At 35.2% G+C, this 21,334-nt stretch overlaps 2 protein-coding genes across 2 annotated transcripts; one reads left to right on the top strand and one right to left on the bottom strand.

Moving 5' to 3' along the window:
- Positions 1-2,371: 2,371 nt before the first annotated feature.
- Positions 2,372-13,425, bottom strand: LOC146140653 (vacuolar-sorting protein SNF8-like). The gene is made up of 5 exons (XM_083391451.1): positions 13,202-13,425; positions 12,025-12,084; positions 8,847-8,998; positions 8,502-8,688; positions 2,372-3,386 (listed from the first exon to the last, which is right to left on the bottom strand). Exons 1-5 carry the CDS (start codon positions 13,367-13,369, stop codon positions 3,201-3,203), a joined length of 753 nt encoding a protein of 250 aa, XP_083247577.1. The 5' UTR covers positions 13,370-13,425; the 3' UTR covers positions 2,372-3,200.
- A 5,516-nt stretch (positions 13,426-18,941) lies between these two features.
- On the top strand, positions 18,942-21,147 carry LOC146140652 (putative tubulin polyglutamylase TTLL9). Its single transcript, XM_083391467.1, has one exon. The coding sequence runs from the start codon at positions 19,744-19,746 to the stop codon at positions 21,049-21,051; it is 1,308 nt and encodes a 435-aa protein (XP_083247593.1). The 5' UTR covers positions 18,942-19,743; the 3' UTR covers positions 21,052-21,147.
- Positions 21,148-21,334: the final 187 nt, after the last annotated feature.

Raw genomic sequence — 21,334 nt, 5'->3', positions numbered from 1 at the left:
CTATTATCTCCAACTGCAATAGTGATGGTTTCTTTATATGACTGAATCGAGTCGTTTGAACAATAAGGACAGCAGCATCTTCCGGAGCATGAAGGACTGCCCATTTTCTTTTGCTGAGATTACCTAAGAAATTTAATATTTTTGTTTGTTTCTTAAAAACTGTCCCTGTTCCCTTTCGCATGTTACATAGCATATCACCACGGAAGTCGAACGACACTTAATCCTGTACGTCCATGTGTCCTTCGGGCGTGAGTTGACGATTTAATTGAGATTGTCCCAGATTAGTAACCATCGAAAAGAACAAGAACTAACTTGTATTTAGTCAAAACATATTTCGCAAATATTTGACAAATAGTATCTTAAGTGCGGATTAATAGGCTCCATGGCATTCTGTGAAGTAGGGCTCCTCAATCAACCAAATATTGACCAGGTTCCAGGTCATTAGGAATATCAACATTATAGTTTTCGATCTCGTTCATTATGCATTTGCCAAAGTTGGTTAGCACGCTTGCCGCTTCACGAAAGGGGATTCGAAAATAGCTGGCGGATGAGTGCACAATTCAAACTTAAAGCATTTAAGAACAACTTCATTCAAGTTCTTTGCAGCACTACTAAACGTTGAAACTATTGTTGTGGATTGATAATGATGTATTTCATCACCATCAAGTTTACACAAAGACTTATGTCCCATAACCGTAACCTGTTGATTTTACAAGTTCTGAAGCATTTTTCGTGTTCATTATTTTAGGATTTCCAGGAAAATCGACTTTGCTTCCAAAATGTTAACATCATTGTCAGAGTACGTCTCAGCTGTCGACACAAAAGGATTTTGGTCTTTAAAAAAGTTTGTATCGTATCGCGGTTTTGACGTGCGTTTGACTAATGCTGTTCGTTGCTTACGTATTTAATACCAGTTAATTCTTGAAGAGTATTATTAAATTTTGCACATGCAGCCTAATTCTTTGTTGCTCCGCCATTCCACGGCATCTAATAAAGCCACCAGTTGGTTTTACGCTTCTTAAAAGAAAACTCAAAAGTAAAATTTGCAGATGGCAATGGCCTGCTAGTACTTAGCTTTCCTTGACAAATGCACGTTCTGCTACTAAATTCGTTGGCCTGCATAAGTCTTTTATACACTTTTTATATAACTTATCTACAGGATCAACTTGCAATGGGAACATCTTCAAATGGCAGCTTGAAAACATCCTTTGGAACCCTTACTTCGCAATGTTACAACACCACATTTATTATGAAAAAAGTTTACATGTTACACTTTTCAGCCATCTAAAAGCAACAAATTACTATTAAATAAACATTGCCGTTATTTAGGCAGTCTACGTCTAGAACAGCAAAATAACTAAACTTAATATTGATCTTGTATATATATATACACACACACATATATATATCTTTGCAATTGTCAATGTGACGTCTTAATGGCATTCTATGTTTAGACTCCTAGGTAGGGTAGGTGCATACAACGATCGATAGGTGAATATAGATTTCGAAAGCAATCTGGATAACTTATTTCGATTACATGTTATAGTTCTACAATAGGAGACTATTGCCGAAAGCATTTGTGTGTTTATTTTCCAAATATATTGTTCAATTTCGAATTTTCCCATGGTAATGGAAAAACTGTTACCTTAAGGTTTACGGTTGTTATGTCATTAGGACGTCATATGTTCGTTTAACCGTTTTCATTTAATGGACTTTTTTGTTTCTTCAAACTTTACCTTTCGTATAAGACTAATCTCAAGGTGTTAGGACTATAAAAAAAACTGTTACAATAAGTTTTAGGTTTGGACCTTTTTCACATGGATTTACTGGCCACTGTGCTTGCTAACTATGGAATAAATTTTAAGCATTAATTGATTAATGTGGGCATTGGATTGCGCAAAAATAGCAGGATTTTTTGGGTTTGGTGCAAGACAGTTACTCGGGACGAAACTCGACTTATACAAACTGTCATTCACAAGCCATAAAATTCTGCGTATAGTTGACATTCACCTCTGTCGGTATGTAATAATAACAAGATTATTGCGACGACATTTTTTATGTGATTCGATAAGAAGCAGCACTTCAAAGGATGTTTTTAACATAAAGTTTTATATAGTTGAATTTTACAACCTAAGTAATTCTACGCTTTTGGGCCTTTTATGTAGGAACAAAATGATTTGGAGCATTTAAGATTCTTAAGCATTTTGTTTCGTACAAAATGTTTCACCTTTTTTTTCAACATAATGTCAATTTTAATTAATACAAGTTGCTCCAATTAACTTAATTCAACTGTCTAATGGTTTTAAACCTTACTTTCATTCACCAAGTGAGCGAGCCAGGATTAAACTAAACTCCTCATTAAATTCAAACATTCAACAAAACAAAAATGTAATTGAATGAACGTAAGACACCATTGCACACGAATACGAAATACTCAAAACTAAGGTATACATTATTGTTTAATCCACTTGCAACATGGAAAACACGTAAGTGGTATAAAGTCATTGGACTTTTTGTGTCAAAATTCGTATTTTATTTAAATTTCGTATAACCAGTCCCTACACCTATAATTTTATTTTGGTTTAGAAGTACAGTTGTATAAAACTTAATAGTTTATTTCATTGCGATACCCCATACTTTGGGCGAAAACACTGTCAATCTTTCGATAACAAAAGTCACAACTTATGTAGCCTAATGTGCTATTTTTGTTAAAGAAGATCGGCGAGGTCGTTAAGCACGGCTGAAATGCTGAAAATTTACTATTGGGCAGCAATTTTATTATTCTAAATGTATAAATTCATATTTTTATCGGTTCCTGGGTTCCTAAGCCAAGGGGAATGCAACCGCAATGGGCATAACGAGTGTTGTTCCCGGTCTTTTGCTTCGCGTGCTTCACCAACCCAAAGAATAAATTGTTTGAGCGGAAAAATATAGGCGAACGGAAGGACATGCAGAGACACACACATTTCCATTTATTAATATTCATTAGTTTGAAGTTGATAAGAGGGCAAAATGGTATACGCGAGTCGCAAATATCCAACAGCGTTTCGACAACAAAGGGGTTAAAAATTACGAAACATAACGGCAATAAAATATTTTTTTCTAGAAAAGTAAAAGTAAGTATCCTAACATATGGAAAATGTTGGGGTTTAAAACCCGTAAAATAACTCCTCCGGCCGCCCGGACTGTATGTCGTGTCTTCACATTTTAAGTTTGCGATCCAAATTAAAAAGTGCTGGAAACCAGTATAACCGTTTCTTATCAATATCCTGATCGTCAATCCATGCCATACCTTCTCTGACGAGGTGTTCTAAAACTTGTTGGGTGCGTTCCGGTGACCATGACAACGAGGATTTAATAAGCAAGTGTGAAACTTTTCCATCATTCTGTAAATGAAATAGAATAGTGAGCCCAGCCTTGCTTGGACGAAGAACACAAAAAGAACCATCCGAGCAAATGGTTTAGGTTTATAGAGAATAACACGGAAACGTGTTGTGTACCTTATTTAGTTTTAATTTACTGCCACAAATGATGTGCTCATGACTTTTATGATAGTATCTTGGCATTATGCATGGATAAAATAATAAAAAATTATCTAATGCAGATTTGCACAACATACGACCTGTTAATACAAACATGACAATACAATCTACGATGCAATAACACATTTTTTTTATATTTTCTAAACATATTTTGGTTTATTACTCTTATTTTTAATAGGCTTCCTTGTGTAACTGCAATCACACATAATTGCTGTTGTGGTTGGCAAAAAGAACAACGCACATACATTAGTCAAGCGAATAATCAGTGAATGGGCCGTGCGGGTATATTAACTTGGTGATACGCTACTTCAAGGGTAGGCACATTTTTCAGCTTACGCACGCAATTTAAATTTAGTATGCTAATTTAATAAATACTCGCATGGAGTGGATAAGTGGTCTGTTGTTTGGGTAGAAAACACATTAAGTTCGTCAAAACACAGGGGCGGATCTGGGGGGCAACCAGATGACCTTCATGTTTATTCTAATTAGAAAAAAGTCTAGTCAGCTCAGAAGCGTTATGCATATTATGGCATATTGCACTGCGTACTAATAAACTCTTCAAAGTGCAATTTCTGTTCACTTAGAATGCGAATTCGAGCAATATGTGAATCTCTTTTAGTTGCCTCATGCGTTACGACGTATCGTTTTTTTTGCAAGTTTTGCCAATTTAAAGCAAACAAAAGCATTTTTTTCGAACATCGCGCGATCAGACTGGGTTTAAGTTGCATAGCAGAAGTAGTACAAGAGTTCGAGAAATTTTATATACAGATTACAATGCTTATATTAATTTTAGTTTGCGGCACGCGAAGTTTTTTTTTAATTTTTGCGTCCCTTGTACCCTGGTTAGGAATAGCTGTCTTTCGTCTCTTGTTTGCAGCTGAGTCAACTGTAGACGCAAGATATTTTTGCTTTGCGCCTTTCTCCAATCTAGGGGTTCTTAAACTTTTTTTACCGCGGACTCTTAATTTTTTGGCTTCGCGTGCACCAACTTACACAAGAAAATTTTATATAAGGACGTCATAAAATGACGCCACAGTACAAATATGACTTCACAAATCTGTTGATTTTAGTCCAAAAAATGTGAAAGAGAAATGGGAGTCTAAATTCAGTCAGTGAAAAACCGTTTTATTTTTAATTAAACTGTTTTTTTTTTTTTGAAAACTTGATTACTTTTTAAATATACACTAATATTTCACTTAGGCCTCATGGACCCCCTAAAACTAGTTGACGTACCCACAAGGGGTCCATAGACTCAAGTTTAAGAACGCCTGCTCTAATCGTTCAGGTTGGCTGATCAGCAAGTGTGTATTCTCCACATCAGCGAACAGAATAGTTTATTCCGTTCGCAGAAAGAATTTTGCAACAAAACAGGAGAATAAAAAAGGACAGTCCACAATAGACAACCCCAAATCAGGCCTTCTTCCTTTTTCTCGCTAAAAACGTTGGGTTAGGCGCAGGTAGTGTTCCTGACTGTTCTCTGTCTGCCGTAATATCCGGTTTCGGTGTAACAACGGCATCGAAGCAGATTCTCTTAAAAGTGGTCTAATTGTGACTGTTTTGCACGTTTTAAGCTCTGCATTTTTAACATCAGACAGAAATGAGGAATTTCTTTAAAAATTTGGGACACAGTAGTCCGATAGTGGTGGAGTTGTGTGTTGCCAGGAGGGCCAATGAGCACAAAGGCTGCTAAGATTGGACCACATGAGGAAAATATCAAGACAAGCGCATTTAATCGACTAGCCTGGTATATATTATCGCAATATCTGCGTGACCGCAAAAATTCGAACTAAATTCTTAAACAAATAATAAATCTCTTCGTGTAACGGCGTAAAACTCTTAACAAAATTATCGTAATTATTTGCGGCGCTGTTTGTTAAAACTAAAACGCATGTTTGAAAAAAAATGTTGTGTTACTGAATATTTTTAAGTAGTTTGGCTTTTTGCTAAACGCACATTGTACATTTGGACCTACGTTACGTTTGCTATTCAGTCAGTATTGCAGGGTTGGGCTTAAGCACTCGCCCGCTCGCCAATGCGAGTGCAAATCGCTCCAAGCGAGTGCTGATTGACACCCACTCGCCCGACTGGCGAGTGGCTTCGGCGGGAAATTTTTAACTTGTGTTAAGCAGCACTACTAAGCGATATGTTACTTAGCGCCAGTTATTTCCTTAAACACCAAGGCGCAAATACATTCAACACTACACAAATAATCAGGTTAATCGAAGACACGTTTGAAGCTCGCAATAAAAACTCTTTGTCCCGTTTTAAAAAAATCGTTTACCTGCAAACAATCAAAGACGTCATTGCTGCGGTGGTAAATAGTTATGGAATTTATTGTTTAACTTAAACGTTGTTATTTTTTAAATGTTTAACCCGGTCGTTGACGCCTTTGGAAAAAGTTTACTAAACTTGCGATGCACCCAGCGATAAAATTTTACTTTTCTGTATTTATTGAATTGTTTGCATGAGAAAATTATAAGCAATTGTTGCAGTTTTTGGTAACAATAAGTTCGAATGCAAATGTCTTATATTATTTGTAAGCAGTGTTTTTTAAGACGTTCGTTTTAAGAGACCGAAACGGCCCACTGAACACTACGGTATTTTGAAAACTACAGATAAGAATTAACAATTAGTCTACGTAAGTATGTTGTTGCGATATCTAAAGTTCATAGCGCAGCACAGAACCTTTGGTGCATATGCTTCTGTGCGAAAAGAATGGTTTAGTTGTAAATTTACAATTATTTTGTGATTATTTGCTGTTCGACCAGTAACTATTGTGTTAGGCAAAGTTTTACGTTTTGTTTCTAGCGCGAAGCAACCTGCGGTGTAACGTTCCTCAAGCACAGAAAAACCAAAACACGAAAAAAAAACGCGAGCATTTAAAAAAAAGGAAAACAGACAGGCCGTGGCTACTAAATTGTCAGTGTTATTTTTTTCACTAAATTCTGTAAAAGTATTTCGGCTAAAAAACATTGTTTTAAGCGTAAACTGCTTTATGGGTTATTAATTTGTTCATCCATGCATGGAAATAAGCGACCGGACTTTTATAAAAACTAATGTTTACGTAAAGAAACCATAAGACAGGTCAACGATAACCCAAGAAATGGCCGCGCTAGGACGGAAATTTGCAGACGGCGTACCAACAAATTTGGCGAGTGTTATTTCGGCTGGGCGAGTGCTGATTGATAGCCGCTCGCCAGGCTGGCGAGTGTAATTTTTTTCTTAGGAACAACCCTGTATTGTCATTATTGAACGTGATATTTAGTTTTTCTTTAATCCAGGAGTTTCATGAAGGCCTAATTGAAATACTAGTGTATATTTAAAGAGTAATGATTTTTTAAAAGAAAGCAGTTTAAATAAAAACAACATGGTTTTGCACTGACTGTATTTAGACTCCATTTCACTTTCACATTTTTAGACCGAAATCTACACATTTATGAAGTTTAATTGTATTGTGACGTCATTTTTTGAAAATCTTTGCCTATCGTGGTCCACACGACGTCAAAAAAAGTTTAAGGGTCCGCGGTAAAAAAAGTTTTAAGAACCCCTGCTTTAATCACTGCGTATTGCGAGAGGAACGTTACTTGAGACGAAAACCACGGAATATGCGATGTAAAATTTAAGTGCTTTAAAACAACGCTTCTTAACCTGTTGGCTGCCAAGATCTTTTATGTGCCCATTTAACTTTTAGCGAAAGTTTTTCAATTTTTTAGGGCAAATTGAAAGCTATCTATTCGACTATACAAGTTATTTTATCTTATGACAAATGATAAAATTATTTTTTCTTAAATTTCGTATGCCAGAAACATTGCTAATGCAAAGGTGCACTTTTAAAAGGATATTATTTCTGGCAAAAAGTCCGCCCCTATTATTATAGACCCCCTAAGCCTAAGGCCTAAACAGTGTAAAACTCTTTCAAATAAAAGTATGCATGCCTTTAGCTATTTTTTGAAAAAAAGGCTTGCTTATCCGTTTGACAACGTTTAAACTTTGCGAAGTTACGAATTTAGACTCACAGTTTTGTCACAAAAGCAATGTTTGGTGTTGTTGCTGTGGCTAAAATGGATCGTCTGTTCGCGAAGTTACAACTTTTCAGCTCACTATTTTGTTAAAACGGCGTTAACAAGCTAAAAGCAGTGGTGTGGTGTGTTAAAATGAATTTTACTGGTTGTGAAGGATAAACATTTCTCTATATTATTTTGGAGAAAGCGAATCGCTGAAATATTTCACGATTTTTATCTTGTTTCTGTCATTCTCTTGTCAAACACTTTTTTGATATAATTGTTTTTAAAAATTACGGGTATATATTCTTGCTTACTTTGTTTTTCACGTGCAACGTGCAACGCCACGTTTTATAGGTTTACAGGGTATTAAAAGTTAAAAAAACACCAAAGCGACGGAACGTAACAGGGTATTTTAAGACTAAGAAATTGTTACGTCACACAAAGAAGCATGTTTCACAGCGTTCCAAAGTAACAGGTTGACAGTTTTGTTTGTTTCAGGCTCAGTTGACACCTTGGTGCATATTTTACAATAGGAACTTTCTCTCCGAACACAAATTATTTTGCCCCAAGCTTGACCTCTGATAATTTTGTGATTCCAGCGCTTAGGTTTATATATTTGTATGTGCGAACGAACACTTTCGCAGCCGGTACTTCCCTACGCTAAAATTTAAGAAAGTTTCGCACATTCGCACATTGTTATTTATAAGTTGTGCAACTGGTGGCTTTATTGTGCGACAGTATTGTAGTTTTTCACCAGTAAAATTTGCACACGAATTGTGCACAAACTTGAATTCCAGAGAGTTTGGCCCCCTGCGAAAAATCCAGGGCACCTAAGCTGCTCTGCACAAGTTAAGAGCCTATGGTTTAATACAGCATTTTACCTTGTTCTGCTCTTTTATCAAACAGACAAAGCAGCGCCTCGCAATGCTTTGCAAATTTGTTTATAGGTGTTTACCTGCTGAGCAAGATCAAGTACTGCAGTATGGTCCATGTTCAACTCTCCAGGGACAGATTGCACAAATTGTTTGTTGGATGAACCAAGCAGCGCAAAACCGGTGCCTAATATTTTCAGCTTTTTTATAGCAATTCGAACATCTTCCAGTGATATATCCTGGCCATATTTTCCACGAGACTTCATTAACCTGTGTGTTGATTTTAGAAAGCAAGCATAAACAAGTGTTACTACTTGAGCTGGTGAACATATTGTCTTGTGTACAATTTACATGAATATAATGATAACTTGCTAGTTTTGGTTCAATTTTTACTTTTTTATATTAAAGAATTTTACTCTAAAGGATACCTTTTGTGCACTTCTACCAAAGTCATGATTCCACCATTCTGTTCTCTTGTAGCAATACATATCTCTACTGCTTGAACTGCAAGCTCATAGTAAAAGTCACCAACGCCAAGCATTTCTGACCAGAATCCTTTTCCTGATGCAAGAGGATCAACCTAAACGCAGAAAGTGGTGGAATTTGAAGTGCAGCAAAAACAAGATGCACATAGAATAAAAACATAAAAAAGTTCCTCTCATTAGGTTTTAGGTATATCTGCAGGTGTGCCACAAAAGTTTTTCAATACATAGCATGTTGGCCTATTGTTGTAAATGGGGTGAGACACAGCTCAAAAGAGTTAAGCCGCAAATGGATCTATAGTAAAAGAACTTCAAATTTTTTTTTCAAAATAATTTGGATGAAAAGAATTCTACCGTGTTGTAAAGTTCAGTATATCAGTGGTATTTTGTGAAAAAAATGAATCAACATACACTTGTTGGTCAGGTAAAAAGAATAAAAGTATATATTTTTGGATAAATCCAAAAGTAACCAGACTTACAACACATTTCTACATATATATATTTGAATGTTTTTGTAGCTTATTATGATACCGTGGATGTAATTAAAAAAAAAAGTTGTATTGTAAACAGGCTGCAACAGAAGTTTAGTTGGTTCTTGACTTGCTTTCCGGCTAACCCTAGGCAGCTAAACTTGTAATAAGGAAAAAGGCCTAGGCCAGGGGTCGAAAACCTTTTACCTAAGAGAGCCATAAAAGCGGAATACTTTTGGTTGTATTTTTATGAGAGTCATACAACATGTTTCAACATCTAGTTTATGTTCAAACAAAATGGTGATTTGAGTAGGGCTGTGTTCTTAATACTTAAAAAGACAGGGTATACTAAGCGCTAAAAAGTGCATTTAGTCTAAGTTTACAAAACTTTAATTACAGAATGCCATGATACTAACATGACCTTTGAAACAATAAAATATTCTGTCAAACGGACTAGCAGCCACCAATAGACAAACAGGATTTGTGCGAAGCGCTGAACAATTTGCTACTCGACTTGTTTTAAACAATGAAAAGTACAAATTGGAAAGGGGTCATGGCTGCGTGCATTTTTATTCACATCATGCTAGAATGATAGCTTAGATTTGCCTGCGGGCAAAATTTCCTCATTAAAATAGCCATCGGTTCCCGTCCGCTGGCCTAAGCTATGAGACTGAATTTGATCAATCCCCTTAAGCAAGCCTGCAAAAACATATGGCCTCCAATATTTTAATATGACTATTGTATTAGTGATAACACATTCATTTTAATACTACTTTGATTTTTTCAAGTACAGATTTCCTTGTGTATTGCATGAATGATAATATATTGGGAGTGTGTTTTCTTAAAATTTCCCTTTAAGCAGTTGTAATGTTATCCTAACTCAACATATCTCCTTTAACGGTATTGCACATTGGTTACATTAACGCTATATGTGGCCTATATATACATATTTTACCATTTTAAGATTTGGCGGCTTACTCTAGAAACAAGACAGGTCCATAAATATCTTTATATGATATAAACATTATTAGTATCAATTACATATATAGATACAAACAAACAAAACATATGGAAATAAACTAATGATACAAATTAATGAATAAAACCAATTGTGAAATAATAAAAATGTCACTTGATGAATAAACAGCATTTTATTTTCAAGAGATGATTCTAATCACACATTAATCAGTACTTTTTGCATGCGCTTATCCTGCACAGTTTATAGAAACTTACACCACTTCTTTAAATAATATGTTTTATAGCCAAAAGGCCCACGCGCTTTCACTATTACTTTTTAATCAGAAAGATATGCATTACAAGGTACTGTTTTAAATTAATACAAACATTGCACAGATAGTGAAAGTGGCGCTTAAAAGGCAAAACTTAGCAAAGTAAAAATTTTGCAACCTATGTCTGTAAATCAGCATCTATAGATTATTCAGCTATTTCGTATGTCACAATTGTGAAATATTTTAAGATGAGATACAGACAAATAAAATATTAAAGTCCAATATGTGGATTTAGTTGCCACCAAGGGCAACAAAAGGCCCATGAGTTTGCCAATACTACCAGCCCACTAGCAAAATACCACAATTTTAATTTTTATGGTCAATAAAAATCTTTACCATTTTGTAATTCTAAACCTAAGTGATCTTAATATAGATGATTGGTTCTTCAATAGGGGCCAACAGCCATTTAGTAGACATATTTTAGCTCAATGTCACTGTGTATATCATGATTTGTTTTCTGTCTACTAAAAATACAAACCTTAATAGTATAAAGAGTATTGCAACCCTATATAAATCAAGATAAACGTTAAAGGGCAGTTTGTGCTAATCTATGTTTTTGTAAATGCTATTGCATTAGAACAAAAAAAGTCATTGTGTAATTTTTTGTGAACTTTTTATGTGGTTTCTATGCAGCCCTACATCTGTAGGAGTCAAAAACAAAATTATATGGCATGAAAGAACGTGTTGACTTAGGCAAATGACTTAAAATTGGATTATGAGTTACTTTAAAATATTTTTTTACAATACTGGATTTTCTGTATCTCCACTAAATATTCTCAAATGGCCTTAGAACTTTTTGTGATTTGTAATAAACTTGTGATTTGCTGTGGTTTGTAATAAACTAAATTAAATCTAGCAATTTGTGAATCTGTGTTGTGTGTTTAATGCTAATACCTCACTGTAAATTCAAAGTTTTGTTGAATATATCAAAAAAAGAACTTTTTGTGCTTCAGTTACATATTAAAATTCGGTTACATATTAAGCACAAGTTCTACCCACAATGAGAGCTAGCTCTCCTTTAAGTTCTTGCTTAATGACATGTTTTGCTGTAACTTTGAGATGTTTTTGGAAATTTTTATGAACCCACTTAAACAAAATGCTAGATCAACCCCTGCATTTCAAGTGTTTTTTTAGGGTATCAACAGCTTTCAGCCAAATCATCAAAAGGGTCCAACTTACTAAAAAGTTTAAGAACCACTAGCCTAGATGCAAATAAATAAAAAAAACTTGCATACTAGCTAACCAGTTACCCTAGTTGCCCCTGGTATACACAAATTAACACTAATACAACACTTTTTTATAAACCTTTTAAAAAACATGAAAGGAAAACTAAATAATAAGATTTTGCAAACAATGTTGTTTTACCCCAATTGAAGCACACATCTGCTGGAACTGATGACGGAACTGTGAATCTTTTTTTATATCCTGCATATCAAAAACACACATATATATTTACTTTTTTTTAAAAGGAATGGCAGAAAATAGGTGAAAATAGAATGCAAAGGGAAATGATGAATATTAACAATACATATATATATATATATATATAGACATTTATATATATTGGTGGTTACAAATTTCACCAAAAAAAACATCACCAAATTAACAAAAACTGTAGTGAGCTTTTTAAATTGTCATTCAGTTTATTACATCCAACAACACTTTAGCTGTATTATCTTATATCTGGTATCATGAGTCGGTGTAATTAATCATGTCGGCCTGATTATCATGTTAGTTTAAATCTGTCTTTGTTAATTTTTTGAAATATTTGTTTATTTTTTGGCAATATTTTTACTTTGTATTTCAACCAAACTGTTGCTCAACAAAATAACCAACGTCTTGTTTTTCCTTATTCATTTTTATAGTTGTTTTTCTTTTAATATGCCAAAAATATCAACTAAGAATTAAGAGTTTTGCATAAACCAAATTTGTGTTTTGCAGGTTTTCAGTAAAACATCAAAAAGAATAAAAGAGAAGGTCAAAACACTAATGCAATACCTCATACAACAATGTGTCAACTGTTTAAATCAATGTATTTCAATAGGTCCAAAAAAGATTCAAAACTACAATTTTATAGGTCAAAATTTGGTATATTTTAGGAAAAAAATATTCACCCTAGTCATCAGTATTCCGGCCAAACTCATTTTTGCACAAGTGCAAATTTTTGTCACCTGCGCACTTTGTTCAACAAAAGTGTGCAGGCAGAAGCAATATTGAAAGTTATTGGTTTCTGCTGTAGTTCATACATCACTGTTTGGCAAGGATATTTAAATATAATACTTCCAGTACCCAATGTTTACTTCACCAAGGTTTAAAATAGGTGTCAAAATGGCCGATCATGTCCCTTTTCCTTAGGGAACTTTTACATTGGAAAAATTAGGCACTGTTTTAGCTTAATTACAAAATTTTGTGCACCTGTGTACATGGTAAAAATTAAACGATACACTGACTTTCATACATATATGCATTTAGCATATAGATAAGAAAATCATTATATATCTTGGTAGAACAAATAGAATTATTTAATAAAATTGTAACATACATTTTTATGTTTAGCAGCAAATTCCTCCAAGTTAAAATGAAACTTATCCAACTGTTTACTCAGTTGGTCAAGCTGTTGTGCAGCTAATTCAGTTCCTCTTTCCTTATATCGTGCACTCTCCAACTTCTTTTTCGTAATGGCACTTGCGCCCACACCTCTGCGCCTCATGGTCTTGAAACGCAAGTTATTTCAAACAATCTTTTATGTCACTATTCAAAAGGCTTAGTCCTAAAGCCAGCATGACTTGAAGGTTAGATTTGTCTGTTAGATTACCGACTATAGTTGTGCCCAAGTCTATTTAATATTTTGCTGGAGAATAACCTAGATAGCGGCCACTTTACAGAACTTGGCACACAAAATTATTTGGAACACGCGGTTGTTAATAGAAAGATGTTAAATTCTTGGGCGACGCAAACTCTACTATAATATTTAACTATCGGTGTAGTGATTATATTAATCCTGTGATACTGTGAAATCGGCCTTCACGGTGTCCTATGCTTCACATTATAATGTATGTGTAAGAGGAGGGTATGCAGAAAAAGGGAGTTCCCGAATTTTCAATTTAGGGAATTCACCTATTTTCCGTCTATCTGTAATGTAATAGGCATAGCCTATCACAGGGTGGTCCAACGTTGACAGCATCGCGGGCCACAATATTTATTTGATATACTTGGCGGGCCACATAAAGTAGGCTATATATGCGGCATGCGCGATAGGAGCGATCAACGTTTTTCGTAAGGCCGGGCATGAAATGTTTAAACATGACGACAAAAAGCATCGTCAAAAAGTAATGTGATAAAGAGACTGCTGGCAAAATGGCGCGCGCAAAACGCGAAAAAAATGAGTCATAGTTAACAAAACAGAATACTGCATATATAGGCGTAGAATGTTTTTCAACTAGATACATTTGGCTAGAATTGCACGATGGAAAGGTCCAGGGCGTAACCTTTAGTCACAGTGAAATCCTGTAAAACAATACTTTTCCGAAGCGCTATATATTTCATCGTTCAATTACCTTAAAGTAGCAAAAATAGTAATTTATATAGGGTCGTACTTTTTATGTTATGTTTACCGGTACATTAAAAAGACGTAAAACAAAACGCAAATGTAACCTATACAAGTTCGCAAAACAGACATTTTAGAAAGTTCCATATAGGACGTACTGTTACTTTTAAACCGGTCCAACGCATACCAAAACTAGGCGTTCTTGCCAACCCTGCATTAAAACTTGATGGGCGATAGTAAACCGGTTAATTTATTTAATATTGTAACTAGGCCTGTTTGGACCACCCTGGCCTACCATATGTCCTCTTTTAAGAGGATTGGCCTCTTTTCTCAAGAAAACTGAATGGTCCTCCGAGGACGCTCAAACATGCCCAACTGTCCTCTTTTTCCACATTTCGAGTTAGTTGCTTATACTTTTAACAAGAGTTTTAGGCGAGACGTCGTATTTATTTCCAAAAGGATACTGTAGCCATGAAACATGCCAAACTTCTGGTTGAAAACAGGTTTTCCAACAAATTGTCCTACCTTCTTGAATGTTATTGCAAATATTGCGCCAGAAAAATGGCAACAGAACCTCACATCCTAAAAAAAAGGGGGGGGGGGGCAAAGCAATTCTTAGGAGGGCGCGAGATCCAACTTAATATTTACATATTTTCCAATGATTGTAATCGTTTCGTTTGGGTTGTACACCACTCCTACCATTACAGCGCTATACAAACGCTTTGTTTGCCAACTTTAACATTGAAACTGAAAAAAAAACTTGTGTTTTCTGCTTTTGTTGAATACGTTTAAGCCCGAAGTCTCTTTAAGTGCCATTGCATGTTTTCATATCATCGAAGGTGTAGCGACACGTCATCACATTGTTATTTATCACAGAGAATTCTTTGTTTTATCGCTGTTATGGCCGTTTAATGTTTCGTCATGGAAAGTAACTGTTAAAAAGCCATTGCAGCAAAAGTTTGCAGCGAAAGCCGTTTGACACCAATATTTATGCGTCAGAGCTGTATCTGATGTCACGCGCATCCGTTTCATAAAAATAACATATGTTTTAAAGCGCCGTCCAGCGCCGTGGTATAAACAAAGCTTATATTTTCGCAGTTTCGTGATATGTAACATTGTTGTTATTTGTGTGAAGCCAGGAATGTGTTGCAATCGTATTTTGACGTAGAAACTGTCTTTTCGCGTCAGAGATAAGTATCGATAAAGGTTTAGGGAACCGCCCAATTATCACGTGATGCCTACGTATAATGTTGTAACAAATAACTATTTTATTGCGTCCGTACGATTGTACGTCTTGCCTTCTTTATGCAGATCTCTTCTAAACCTCTTTATAAGCTTGAGCGTTATATGATTTGAAATCATTATCTTTATCATTATCATTATATGAAGATCATGTTTGAATAAAATGTTTTGAATCTTGTCTGTTACACAAGAAGCAAATACGAATGGTTTTGTTTCTGAACTAACGCTTTTATGCCAACTAATCAGTGTGGAAGCATATCAGAAGTACGAAGCAGAAGATGAACAATTCTATATGAATGCAGTATTTACCCTGTAGTTGTGAGGTTGATACACCGAGGCACAAAGACAATTAATGATTCTCATAATTAACCTACCTCTACAAAGGTATACCGGCCATATTTAATTACAATTTTACTAACTTGTAGATAAACGATAAAAGTCATCCACCGTTCGAACTATTTTTTATCCATATTCTATATGGGCTAATGTTTTTTGCAATATTGCCGTTGTATTGTGTATCGTCACACCTTTTGAAACACGATAACGCAATGTTTGTTTTTTGCGCTTTGACATATTTTTATTTGCGCTCGACATCACAGCAGCCTCGTGTCGAGCACGAGCAATTTGTTGTGCCCAACGCGCAAAGCCTCCTGAATTTACAATATAGCGCCAATTCAACCAAATTAAACTCAAATTTTTTCGCGCTTCGCGCGACCGACAACATACCTCAGTATTTTCAAGTTGTCTCAGTGATATTTAATTGAAAATGCCCAAATGCTTTTCGTAGAGGGACGCAAGGCATAGGAAAATTGCCAAAGGGGGCGCGGCCGAAAAAAGCTTAACAATTCCTGGTCTATAGCATACAGGTGGTTCTCAGCAAACGCATTCATTTTTCTGTAGTACTGTTCAAATTTAGACAACCATAAAGAAAGATAAGCTACAAATTATAATGCCAAAGAGGAAAACTCTGTTTACTGAAAGGACGTATTAATATCAGGGAGTCGAACCGTTTGACTTTTCCGGTTCAGGTTCGGTTCGGGTTCAAGAATTTTTTCGGAATCCGGTTCAGTTCCGGTTTCGGTTCGGAGTAATTTAAAAGTTCCGGTTCAGCTCCGGTTTAACCTTCGTTATTTTAAAACCGGTTCATAAAGTTCCGGTTCAGATACAATATAATTTGCGTTAAATCTCAAAATGTGGGTCGATAAATGTAGAGAATAATCTTTGAACTGTAAGTCATTTAACTCAGTTACGTGACTTATTAAAAAAACAGCAACTCAATATTGAAATATCTAAAAAATAAAAAATCAACGATTTTTTTCATTCAATATTCATATATTTTTCATAAAATTTCGAACACGGCGTAACTTGACTCTGTAAAATAGAAGTTGTGACGTCATGCAGGAGCGAACCGCTTTAATTTACAGGTTCGGGTTCGGTTAAGGTTCAAGTACTTTAAAATTATTCGGTTCAGTTCCGGTTCGGCTCCTTAAAATCTTATAAAAACCGGTTCAGGTTCGGTTACGGTTCGAAAAAAATTGACTTAAAACCGGTTCATAAAGTTCCGGTTCGGTTCCGGTTCGACTCCCTGATTAATATCGAAGCTAAAGGCATTACTTGTGGTCGTGGATATGGCACGTTTTTCTCAAACGTAACAATTTTACTCTCGTTTTACTTTCCAGCACAAGCAAACTTTTACGACGCAAAGCGAACACGTGCGTTGAAATCGCTAAAAACGCAATCGTTAATTTCAGGCGAAAAAACTAAACCAAGTCGATCGTAAACGCAGGTTATTTTTTTCTCTTTCGCCTTTCGTCATTCGTCCAAGTTGGCTGATTAGCTGGAGACAGGGATGTATTCGACAAATGACAACGCTAAGACAAGCCTTTTTTCTTTCTTCTGACTTAAAAAACGCTAAAAACGACGTTTAGCCAATGTTTCTCGCTGTTCGTTGCTATGACAACGGCATTTTTTTAACTGAAGCGGATTCTCTTAAAAGATGGTCTAACTTTGACTGTTCAAATTCGCCATTTTTATGTAATGATAGTTTCCGCAAAACTATTCCCAGATATATTCTAAAACCACGTGTTTAGTGGATGTGCAATTGACACAACTTATTTTCTCTCAAGCGCAGCTTTTTTTTAGCTGACTTGGCATACAGCTCGGCACAGATGTTGCACTAATCGCGGCATAATAACACCCGGCAGAACGATTGTCGTTTAGCATTGAAGGTGGCAAAAGGCGTGCTTGGAATTACATGTAACTTTGTAAACTGCGCTGCTGATAGTCGAAACATCTACCAAAATTAATCACGCTTTTCACCGTCTTGGTTTAGTTTTTCTCCTGAAGTTTCGACGCACGTGTTCACTTTTGTTAATGGACGTTAATTTGCTGTCTTACTATTTTTATGACGTGATACCCTTCACTACTTTATGACGTCATTATGCATTACCGTCAGACGAAAAATAGGGAAATTCCCTAAGTTGAAAATTCGGGACCCTCTTTTTGATTTTCTGGATACACCCCTGCCCTGACCCAAATAATTTGAGTTGATTTAATAATTTTTTGAACCCTTGGGAACTCGCGTCGTCATAAATGGGAACACATAATAACTTAAGTGGAATTACAATACTATAATATTAATAATAACAACCACGCAATAAAGAAACTATTTATAATTTCTGTTGGGAACCGCAAGCCAAAAAAGGTTGCGAAACACTGCCCTAACCCAAATACCGTGCGTTGCGGTATGCATTTTCATTTCAGCGGAATAATTTTTTTTTAAATATCTATAATATTTTTAATGCCTTTTACCATAAGTCTACCATACCTGGTTTGAAAGCTAAAACAAAATTTAGACATGTTCCTCAACAAATTCTTGGCTGAAAATTACCATATAGTAAAATATCCAAAAAACTTTTCCGAAGGTTAATTTAGGGAGAAAACCCGCCTAAACACAATGTCTGCAGGGAAAAAGTAGAAGTTTTAAATCACTTTATTTACCGACAATTTTATTTTAAACCTCTATGTTACATCATTAAACATCACTCAACAACATAAAGATAGTTAAAAATTTCGCCCCAATAGCCGTTTTCCATTTAAATAATTTTTCCGAATGCTAATTTAGGGCGAAAACCCAGCTAAACATAATGTCTGAAGCGAAAAGTAGGAAAGTTTTAAATTAATTTACTCACCAACATTTTATTTTAAATCGCGTTGTTACCTATTTAAACATCACTGAACACATAAACATAGTTAATATATAACGTCACAAAATACTAATGCCGGGAAATCTTAGTTGGCAAGCTTGAACTCTTTTTTTCATTCAATATTCATATTTTTTTCATAAAATTTCGAACATGGCGTAACTTGACTCTGTAAAATACAAGTTGTGACGTCATGCAGGAGCGAACCGCTTTTATTTACAGGTTCGGGTTCGGTTCAGGTACTTAAAATTATTCGGTTCAGTTCCGGTTCGGCTCCTTAAAATCTTATAAAAAACGGTTCAGGTTCGGTTACTGTTCGGATAAAATTGACCCAAAACAGGTTCATAAAGTTCCGGTTCGACTCCCTGCTTTCTACGTACGGTAACGTACCTACTTGAAAGAGCCCCGGGAACTGAATATGCGAATTTCATCGCTTGGTACTTCTATCTGTTTTTTTGTGTAGTTATGGACTATAATTTAAGCAACTTATTTAATTGGCAGTTGTTTAAAATGTTAACGATTTGTAATTTCATTTTTCGATTAGGGATTCTGTTTTATTAATCTATGATACCAAAGGGGAGAACGCAGCTCAAAATTATTTGCGTTATATCTCCGGAAGTAAACAAGATATCGATCAGAATTTTTTACACATTACTCAAAGCAACCTAAGCTATCCTGGTCGATATCGAAGAGGTTATATAATCTCTTTGATATTACATACTAGCAAGTTTAAAAAATACCTGTAGCAGTGGTGGTTCATTTATAGTGAGCTTTAAAAGTAGCAATATAGTCGGGATCAAGAATTTTCAGATGACCAATTCCTTTTGCAATGGCGTATGCCTGACCGTTAAGTGTTAATCAAGAGTGGTACTCTGTGAGCGCCTAATATGTAATGCCAGGTTACCCCAGGTACAGAGTTCGCAATTTCATTAAAATTGATAAGTTTAACAAAAGACAACCTTAGTTTGCTAATGTATATTGTATATGTGTATTGTGTATCAATATGTACCTTACATATTTTGTGTTTGAAATAAAGGTCTACTGATAAAATTATTGTCTAAATTTCGTATTTGGACATTTTGTAAATAAAAAATGTCTAAAAATGTTCGAATTGGCAGAGGTTACCAAAAGAAAATTGCTGGTGATCATCGTTTAATTCGCTATCGTTGTGCTTTTAACAATGTAATAGCTGATGTTATGAAGCAACGATTAGGTTGGGTTGAAGCAAAAGAAGGTGATGACTGGGACTTTTATTGGTGTGATGTTGGATGGTTGAGGGAAAACTTTGATCATATTTACATGGAAGAACATGTTCGCATTTGTCATTTCCGCAACCATTTTGAGTTAACCAGAAAGAATCTTATGGTTAAAAACTTGAAGCGTCTTAAAAAGCAACTAGAACGTGAATCCAAGTCAGAATCATCAAAATGTGAGTTCTTTCCAATGACTTATGAACTTCCAAGTGAGTATCATATATTTGTTGAAGAGTTCAAAAAAAATCCAGGAACTGTCTGGATTATGAAGCCAATTGCAAAATCTCAAGGAAAGGGGATTTTTCTGTTTCGCAGGCTCAAGGATATCACTGAATGGAAGAAAGAAGGCTATAGGGTAAATGCAGATGACCGCAAAGATGAAACTAAAGATGTTGAAACATACATTGTTCAAAGATATTTGGGAAATCCTTACCTTATTGGAGGCAAAAAGTTTGATCTTAGAATTTATGTTCTTGTTACTTCTTACATCCCTTTAAGAGCCTGGCTTTACAGAGATGGCTTTGCACGCTTTTCTAATACAAGATTTTCACTGGATAGCATTGATGACAGTTACGTCCATTTAACAAATGTTGCCATCCAAAAGACAGCTCCTGATTACGACCCAGAGAAGGGATGCAAATGGTCTCTGCAGCAGTTACGACATTACTTGACAGCAAAACATGGATATGAATCAGTGGAGTATATGTTCCAACAGATGAATGAAATATTTATCAAAAGTCTTCAAAGTGTACAAAAAACTATAATTAATGACAAGCATTGTTTTGAACTGTATGGCTATGATATTCTTCTTGATTCAAACTTGAAACTTTGGCTTTTGGAAGTAAATGCCTCTCCATCTTTGACAGCCAGCAATCAAGAGGACTATGACTTAAAATTTGGATTACTTGAAGATGGCTTACATATCATTGACATGGAAGGAAGAATGTCAGGGAAGGAAAAAAGAGTCGGAAACTTTGACTTAATGTGGAGTGATGGTCCAGTATATGCTGAAGATGCCACTCTTGACACACTTGGAGGTCCATCCTATTGTACAAATACGTTTCTTGGTTGTCATAATGACCGCAAGCGTCAGCTGATGCAATTGTTTCGCACAATACAGTCTAAGAAATCTGTTACCCACAGTTAATCAGTAGTATTTTTTCTGTTTAAAGTTTCTGTTTGTTATTTTTTATAGTTTACTAGTACTATTAGGTTGTTTCTATTTAACATTTTTTAGTTAAAGTTATGCACATTTCTATTTCTTTTATATATATATTATATAATATTTTATAGTTTATATAAATTTTATCATTGTTTCATTTTGACGTATGTGTTTTAGGAGAATGAATTTTAGGCTTACAGCAAGAAAGTTATATTCTTGTCATATGTCTAAAGTTTTTCAATGTGTTCCTACTAAAATTCCACTTGGT

The sequence above is a fragment of the Ascidiella aspersa genome, chromosome 6 (genome assembly GCF_963924565.1).
Source record: "Ascidiella aspersa chromosome 6, kaAscAspe10.2, whole genome shotgun sequence".
Lineage (NCBI taxonomy): Eukaryota > Metazoa > Chordata > Ascidiacea > Phlebobranchia > Ascidiidae > Ascidiella > Ascidiella aspersa.
Note: the sequence above shows the minus strand (reverse complement) of the source record. Positions and strands in the feature narration are given on the sequence as shown.

Coding starts and splice junctions, on each gene's coding strand:
- LOC146140653 (XM_083391451.1), bottom strand. CDS start 13,369: ATGAGGCGCAGAGGTGTGGGCGCAAGTGCCATTACGAAAAAGAAGTTG. Junction 12,085..13,201: donor TTGCTGCTAAACATAAAAAT/GTATGTTACAAT, acceptor TTTGATATGCAG/GATATAAAAAAAGATTCACA. Junction 3,387..8,501: donor TACTTGATCTTGCTCAGCAG/GTAAACACCTAT, acceptor TTTCATTTACAG/AATGATGGAAAAGTTTCACA.
- LOC146140652 (XM_083391467.1), top strand. CDS start 19,744: ATGTCTAAAAATGTTCGAATTGGCAGAGGTTACCAAAAGAAAATTGCT.